Source organism: Salminus brasiliensis, chromosome 16 (assembly GCF_030463535.1).
Source record: "Salminus brasiliensis chromosome 16, fSalBra1.hap2, whole genome shotgun sequence".
NCBI lineage: Eukaryota > Metazoa > Chordata > Actinopteri > Characiformes > Bryconidae > Salminus > Salminus brasiliensis.
Genome location: NC_132893.1, coordinates 2,494,416 through 2,503,099, shown reverse-complemented (window position 1 = coordinate 2,503,099; position 8,684 = coordinate 2,494,416). Strand labels below are relative to the sequence as shown.

The following is an 8,684-nucleotide window of genomic DNA, read 5'->3' as shown; positions in this document are numbered from 1 at the left end:
TTTCCAGCATAAGCCTGTGGTGCCCGAGCCCCAGGACGAGGCCACCCTGGCTGACATGCTGCCAGAGCCGGAGAGGTGAGGGGAACCCTTACCTACAAAGTCAGGCAGATTCCGGAGGCATGGGGGCCGGATGCAGTACTTTATGGTCTGGGAGGGGTATGGTCCCAAGGAGCTCTCCTGGGTGCCAGCCGATCATGTCCTAGGTCCTGCATGGAAGTGGGGACTCTACACATGTCACCCAAGTAGGCCAGCCCCCAGGCCTAGTGGTCGCCCCCATAAGGTTTGCCCTCCACTCGTGCTGCACCCTCGCGACTTTGGCGGTCACGTTCCAGCACACCTGGCCAGTGGGGTTTCTCAGTGGTTGTTTATGCTCTGCAGGTTGCTGGCCGCCAACTGCTGTGTCCCCTTTGGGGGACTAGCCCAACCGCCTTGGGGGGGTACTGTCAGGCACTCAGTATTGCGCCCTCACCCGGGGCAATTCCGAGCCGCCACCCACAGGTCCAAATAAGGACTTCCATTTTGTTTTAGTTCATGTGTGTCTGGTTCAGTTGTTATCGTTCATTGTTTTGATCATGAGTTTCACCTGGGCAGGGGGGTACTTAAGGAGCCTCGACACCACCATTCGGTGCGGAGAATTGAACCGGCTGGAGCCTTCAGGACTCCCTGAGGTTCCTCCTAGGTTTCAGGTGTGTTCAGGTCAGCTCAGGTGCTTTACCCACGTTCAGGAGCAGGTGTCCCAGCAACTCATGCATCAAGCGAGGCTCAGTCGCTTCCTGTCTGGATGCTCAGGGTACCCATGCCCCAGCAAGGTGACCCTCGCTCTTGGCGGCACACTGTAGTTACAGGTTTGGTCGGCCTTGCCGTTTGGTCCAAGGGCTGGTTCCCCAACTCCCCTCATTTTGGTTATTGAGCGCTGCTCAAGTTTCCGTTTCCGTTATACCACCCAGGCGCTGCCTGTAGGGTTTAGTTCAAGCTCCCTTTTGGTTTCCAGCAATCCAGGACAATATGCTGCTTTCTATTTTTTCAGGCCATTATGTTGCTTTGGAGTGGCCTAACAGGAATCCCCGGCTGAGATACAACGCCAGTGCTCATGAAACTGCCCTCTGCACCGCAGTCGATTAACTCTGAAAAGACATAAGACATAAATACACCTGGAGTAGTGGGCAGCCATCTCAGCACCTGGGGAGCAGTTAGGGGGTTCTCATGAATGTTGATGGATGAGAAAGCTTCCCACTGTTCCAAAGAATCAAACTACAACCTCCAGTCCCTAGCTTGTTTCTCTAGCCTTTGGGCCATGACTGCCTGCCTCGACTCCACGAAAGAAGCTTAAAAAAGCCAAATTGGTCAACTCGAACCCTGAATTTCATTTGTACTTTAGTCCATGTTTCTAGATAACAGTAAATCATACAGTATCAGAAACCACATAAGCAAGTCTTTTCGAGAGAACTGAACACCTCCACATGGTTAGAAGTGAGTGTGAGATGAAACACCAGGATGCAGTTAGCAGCATGCTAACTGGTATATTCATTACAGACACAACTCCAGTGCTAAAGACATCCAGGTAAGATCAGATACCAAGCCTGTCTCGGCTGATTGATCATGCATTGGGTAAGGATGGTGCCTAAGTGAATGTATAAACATGAGTATGTTGTGTTGTGTTGATCACAGGGTTGGGTGAAGACCGCAGTTTTGACATCGTAGTGCTGCTGGGCCGGAACAGCGCTGACAAGTACGTTGTTAGGAGCACCTTGCTCACCTATGATGACGTCAAGCCAGACCATTCCACATACATCGTATCATTCCAGATCAATGCCAACTGGATCACCATCATTGATACCCCTGACCTGTCCAACAAACCAGACCCAGAGACTGAGAAATTGATTTTGGACAATATGAACACCCTGAGTGTGTTCCTCCTGGTGTTTCAGCATGGATGGGTGTCTGAGGAGGATGTCAGCGTGATTACATACTTGCAGCAGACGTTCGGACAAGCGATAATGGACAAAGTGGTTCCTGTACTGATTGTCGAAGACGAGTTTCTACAGCAGATATCAACATCATGCACAGTTGACCAGAACCTCAGAAGGATCGCTCAAGCCTGCGGCAAGAGATTATGTGTTTTCCACAGAGGAATGGATAGAATGGAACTGATTCATCAACTCAAGGAGCTTTATAATATCCCACAAAGGCAAGAGAGGCCTGAACTACAGCGGTAAGACACAGATTCTTCTTAACAGTGACCACATAACAAAAAAATTTATAAAATAAAATATTATAAAATAATAATAGTAATAGTAATATTAATAATAGTAATAGTAATGATTGTTATAATTGTTATTTTAATAATAATAGAATGGACAGAATGGAGCTGATTTATCGACTTAAGGAGCTTTATAATATCCCACAACAGCAAGAGTGGCCTGAACTACAGCAGTAAGACACTGATTCTTCTTTACAGTGACCACAACAATAATGATGGTATTATTGTTTTTATTAATGATAATAATATTTTAAATAATAACACTGATGTCATTGTTAATAATAATAGAATGGACAGAATGGAACTGATTGATCAACTCAAGAAGCTTTATAAGATCCCACAACAGCAAGAGAGCCCTGAACTACAGGGGTAAGGCACAGCAACAACAACAACAACAACAACAACAACAACAACAATAATAATAATTTAGCATGGTCATGTCAAGTCTCACTAAATAAAAAGAAGGAGAAAGCTGATTGGCTTACTGACTGACTTAACAAATGTAACTAATTACTAATAGCATGCTTCATATTTTGATCAGACATGAAGACTACAAGTGTGAAGAGTCCTTGCCTACTGAGTCGAGGCGACCTGAAGAGAGACAGCTGGAAGACAGAAAAATAGGTAGTGCACCATTTCTACATTCATACCTTCCTAACTTTGTTTCAGGACAAGACACAATATTTTAATTATGTAAACTTCAAAACTCCCCAACTAATCCCAAAAGTGGGATGGAGCACCATCATCATGATCATCATCATCATCATCATCACCACAGAGAACTCTGCAGTTTAATGCTGGAAGTGTTACACCCCTCTAGCCCACGCCTGGCCTTAGTCATGGTGCTAATAGGTTCCTGTTTATCTGCTCCAGATAGTCCTATTCTATTGGCAGTACTACTTCTCTACAGGGACTAGAAAAGCAGCGTGTGTGTGCATCTGTACATCTGTGTCAGCAATGGGTGCAACTTACAGTAGCTCATTGCATTCATTAGAAGGGTTCTTTCCATCTTATAGTCATGCATTATTTTTTCATAAAATACTCATATGCTCATAAATCATAAATAGTCATTAATATTGTTTTATTCAGTGACTGAGATGTGTGAATTGGCCTTCAGTGGGTCGTATGCTGCAGGACTTGGTATTAATCTCACTCAAATAGACACCATAAAAGCATTCATATGATTGCATACCCACCTATTACCACCCCCCACCACTCACCAATGGCCAGGTCATCAAAAATGACAATATTCAAAAGCAATAAATATCATTCTAAATAAACCAGCAAGGTTCTTGGCAGTATTTCCCCAAGCCTTTAGTGTGCCTAAGGACCTTTAGGACCATAAATCCAAGCAGTTGGGGGTTCCACCATTATCTCCAACACAAAGAATGAGGAGGTTACCAATGCAGTGCAGCGTAGTTGTTTGAGGGTTTTATTTGCCGCAGTCATTTCAGCCATCAAGATTATTGTCAGGAACAATTTAATACACAGTCAGAATCATCGTTCAAAAGAAAGGATTGAATTGCCATTGAAATTATTCTAATTCGGACTGCAAACTGAAATTCGTGTATCTAGAGTTCTTATATACATAGAATCTATAAATTAACATAATGATAGAATTGGTGGTTAGGATTTCTACGGGTGATATTAATTGAATGTATGGACAATGCAGAATCCCAAGGGACACCATATGCTTTTACTATTGTCAGCTGTAATGTAGTTAGTAAATAAGACCTTTTGGTAATGGGAAATCAATCAAATCTTGTCAACAAGTCTGACCAGCATGATGCCCTGCTAGGTCAAGCTGATTTTTCTGATGGATCACCTACCCCATCAGTTTTAAATAGCCAGTGGCATGTTTCAAAGATAACTGGCTTACCAGCATACCAGGGGGTATGATGTTTCCCCCTAGATGACCAGCTTTTCAACTACCTTGATCATCTGAAACCAGTAACCTGTAGGTTCTTGTCAAAGTTCAGGGACACACATTGTCCTTAATTACTGTCCACAGCAACCGACTGACCTTTACTGAAATGATACACTTGACATTTTGTCCCAGGAGCAAACCAGGCGGTCTCCACACCTGATATCAAGAAAACCAGCAGAGAAAGAAATGTGATGACCATTGTGCTTCTGGGACAGACCGGCAGTGGCAAAAGTGCCACTGGGAACACCATACTGGCCAGGAGACATTTTGAGTCCCGTGCCAGTTCTGCACCCGTGACCCTGCAGTGTGAGACGGCAGAGGGAGTAGTGTGTGGGATAAAAGTCAGGGTCATTGACACCCCAGATTTCTTTGACCAGGATCTAAGGAATCCAGAGATCCAAGTTCAGAAGTGTAAAGAACTCTCTCAGCCCGGGCCTGTCGTTTATCTTCTGGTTATGCACATGGGTCGCTTCACCGAGGGGGAGAGGGAGGCCGTCTCCAACATAGGGAAAGTGTTTGGTGCAAAATTGGGCAAGGAGACGATCATTCTGTTCACGGGCAAAGAGAAGCTGAAGGGGAGAAGTTTAGATGACTACGTTAAAACTGCCGATCCTGAGCTGCAGCAGCTGATCCGAAAATTCGGTTCCAGGTATCTCGCCTTTAACAACAACGAAAAAAACCCTCACCAGGTGAGAAAGCTGATGGAGAGCATCATGAAAATGCAGGTCCAGCAGAAGCAGAACATTAAAGAGCTCTATCCTGGTTTTAAGAGGTCAAGTAATAGTGATTGCAAAACATCTTAAATGAGGGTTCTTCAGTTATCTTTGTGGAGAACCGGTGTCCAGTGCAGGATTGTGATCTCCACAGTATTGGGCACTGCTGAATCAATTCATTGGTTCAGTTCCACTGGTTGCTGTTTTTTTAAGGTAATCACCAAACTGCTGGACCCCAGCTGAATCTGACCTGGATCTGAAATGAAGAGCTCTGTCATAGGCCGTTCATGCATACTGTAATACCTGCATACTGTAAAGGTGCCAAAGAACCTTTGTAGAGAGATGCTACAGAGCAACCAAATTTGGTTATTAAAATAACCTTTAAAATTTCTATGAGTTTGAAGAATTTGATATTTTTGAGGTTTTAAATGGGAACCTAATTTTCAATTTCTATTCAATTACATGCTGAAAAAGTAAGTCATTCAGAGTGATATGTTCTAGAGACACATACAGAGGATTTACTGATACGCCTGATCGGTTTACCATAGCTTACCTTAGGCACAACTGTCCAGATTTCATCCTTTACCATTTTAGTCATAAATAATACATCTAATGTAGGTTGTGATGGACTTGTCCATAAAGGTTTACCCTGGACAAGCTGCATTGTGGCTAAGATAGGAGATATGTCATAAATAAATACAGTGCCTGATGTACATCAGTTGACCCTAGCTTACATACACAGTGATATGTACAGGGTGTGATGAGGCAAAACAGTCCCCAAAGAAAAGTACATTTTTTGTAGGTTCACTTGTAAGTTTGCATTGTAAATAAAATGTCTATATTTGTGTGAAGGAAATCTGTGTCAGCAAGTTTCTGGACCTACCAATGAATGAACAGTTTCACACCAAACCATCCTTAATGAATCTGTTTACATTTCAGTGGTTACATTATGCAGACAGTTGGAAACATTAAAGGTGGAATCCCCCTTTTAAAGAACCACCGCAGGATGTGAAGGTTATATTGTAATTACAGGCCTGTCTAAAAACCATATGTCCAACCCAGACATACATCATTGCTGTACAATACAAACCTGCAGAACAGATTTTGCACTCAGATATTAGTGCAAAGTAATCGAACACTGCCCTCTTGTGGGGAAATCTCCAAACATCCACTCAGGTAAGAAATATCTGATAGGTTTTAAATGGGTCATAATTAATTCATTATGTAATTTGTGTATAAATATATATATATCAATGTATATTTCAGGTATTTCATATATTTAACTGCATCAGTTTTTGCATAGGATAACACTAAGGCTATTTTTGTACTTATACACAAACTACTCAAATCTTACAATCACTTAAAATAATATAATGCAAATATAGTTTGTATGATATAATTAATATACTTAAAGATCTCTAGAAAAAAGATCTAGATTTCTGTATGTTTTTCTTGATGTTGTGTTTTTCATACTGGAAGATATTGAAAAAAAGTTCAATAATAAGTTACATAATGTTAGGTTATTGTTGCAATAATAATATATGAATTCTATCTATCTATCTATCTATCTATCTCTCTCTCTCTCTATATATATATATATATATATATATATATATATATATATATATATACACACACACATGTCTGACACTCTACAAGTCAAATAAGTATGCATATTACATACATGGAAATTTCATTTCATTTCATTTTTAGATTTTAGAGTTATAAATAGAGCTCCTTTATTGACACAAAGGGAGATAAGCAGGCCTTAGGGCTGTCTGAGCAATCTTAATGGAAGCTAACTGGAACGTCATATAGAGGTGCACTGAGGTCTAATCTCTAAATTATATCTGTTCACCTTGTAAGCAGTGTAAACAAAGAAACTAGCTTCATCTTCCTGATGTCTTTCTCGCATTTGTTTTTAGCAGTGCTGTCTTTGTCCTCTTTGTGACACTGCACACAAACGTCTTCATGCACATGCCAACAATCTGAGACGTCTGCTTTGTTTTGCAATATTTCAGTATAGTTCTTGATAAATGCAAAATGAACTCCAAACTAGCACATCTGTCAATGACGGTCTTCTTTATTACAGGGTACATTTCTACAGAAAAGAATCTTTAAATTAAGAAATAATTTTTCCTAAATTGAAATAAACCCCCCATAAAGCCTGTACACTCTGTCTGAGGTGCTGAAGATCTCAGACTCTCTTTAAAAGAACAGGAAAAATACACATTTAACATGGTTTATCAGCCTGATACCAATTTACTTTTCTTTGGATTATGAGGACTGCTTTTATATATGAGGTCCACAGAGGTTATAAAACTCAGTAGGTTTTCATATGCTTTGTGTTTTGACACCCTGGTTGGTGTTGAGAGCATTGAGCTACACTCACAATAAGAAAGCTGATGAAAGGTATGAGCAAATGCATACTTTCACCCACCGCCTACTTTATGAATACAACCTACCTATAGACCCATGGTGTACACATAATGTAAAGGTATAGGGCCAGTTTAAGGCCTTGCACTCCAAGCAAATGAGTTCTACATAGTAAAGCATAAACAAAACTGCAAACGTGATCCTTTTACAACATTTTAACCCTTTTTGGTGCAACATAGTCAACCATTTGTAAACACATGAAAGGATAAAACCATTTACAAGAGGTTTCCCTTGCACTGGAAGGGCTTTTTAAAGAATCCAAAGGGGGTTTTATATAGAATCATTGCATTTACTACAGAACCCTGGAACTGGAACTCTTTGTCCGTGCATAGGACCCAATACCTATATAACCTGCACACTATTACAAGCGTCACTGGTTAGTCTAAGGTTGAAGCTTTATGGGCATTTCAACATTCCAACTATAGTTTCCTTGAATGATTGTTGACTGGAAGTGGTTTCAGTAGAAAAAATCTTCCATCGACTGACAAAAGAAAAAGTGTTCCCTCTTCCTGCATGCCGCAAATTCCTCCTTTCATACATTCTTGACCCACTGCCAAGGCATAATCACCTGGATGCCACAACATGAGGTTAAGCTTTTTACGTCTACCAGCAGCTGTGATGTGGGTGTGATGTTTATGGTTTAATTGATTGCATTAAATATACAATTATACATAATTATGTGTGTGTATATACATGCATATTTATATTTACTGTTCATCTGTTACATCAAATAGACTTAATATCTTGCTTGCATTAAGCAGAATGTAACACAGCCTTACCCAAAACCTAACCATAGCCTTGGCTCTAATCTTTACCTTAACTCTAACCACAACCCAAAACCTAATTCTAACCCCCATACTGGCCCTAATCAGCCTTACACTATACGTAACCATAGCCCTGGCCCTTTCCCTAATCCTAACCTTGACTTCAACCTAAAACCTAATCCTAACCCTCATCCTGACCCTAATCCTAACCTTAATCTCAAGATAAAACCTAATCCTAACCCCCATACTGGCCCTAACACAGCCTTACCCTATACCTAACCATAACCCTGGCCCTAATCCTAATCTAAACTTCAACCCAAAATCTAACCCTGGCCCTGATCCTAATCATAACCGTAACTTCAACCCCAAATTTAACCCTAACCCTCATCCTGATCCTTATCCTAACCTTAACCTCAACCTAAAACCTAATCCTAACCCCCATACTGACCCTAACGCAGCCTTACCCTATACCTAACCATAGCCTTGACCTTTTCCCTAATCCTAACCTTAATCTCAACCAAAAATCTAATCCTAACCCTCATCCTGACCCTTATCCTAACCTTAATCTCAAGCTAAAACCTAAT

At 41.1% G+C, this 8,684-nt stretch overlaps 1 protein-coding gene across 1 annotated transcript; it reads left to right on the top strand.

The window, feature by feature from the left end:
- The first annotated feature begins 2,549 nt into the window (after nt 1-2,549).
- LOC140536973 (GTPase IMAP family member 9-like) lies at nt 2,550-4,990 on the top strand. Its single transcript, XM_072659097.1, has 3 exons — nt 2,550-2,629; nt 2,802-2,884; nt 4,320-4,990. The coding sequence occupies exons 1-3, from the start codon at nt 2,550-2,552 to the stop codon at nt 4,988-4,990; spliced, it is 834 nt and encodes a 277-aa protein (XP_072515198.1).
- The last annotated feature ends 3,694 nt before the right edge of the window (nt 4,991-8,684 follow it).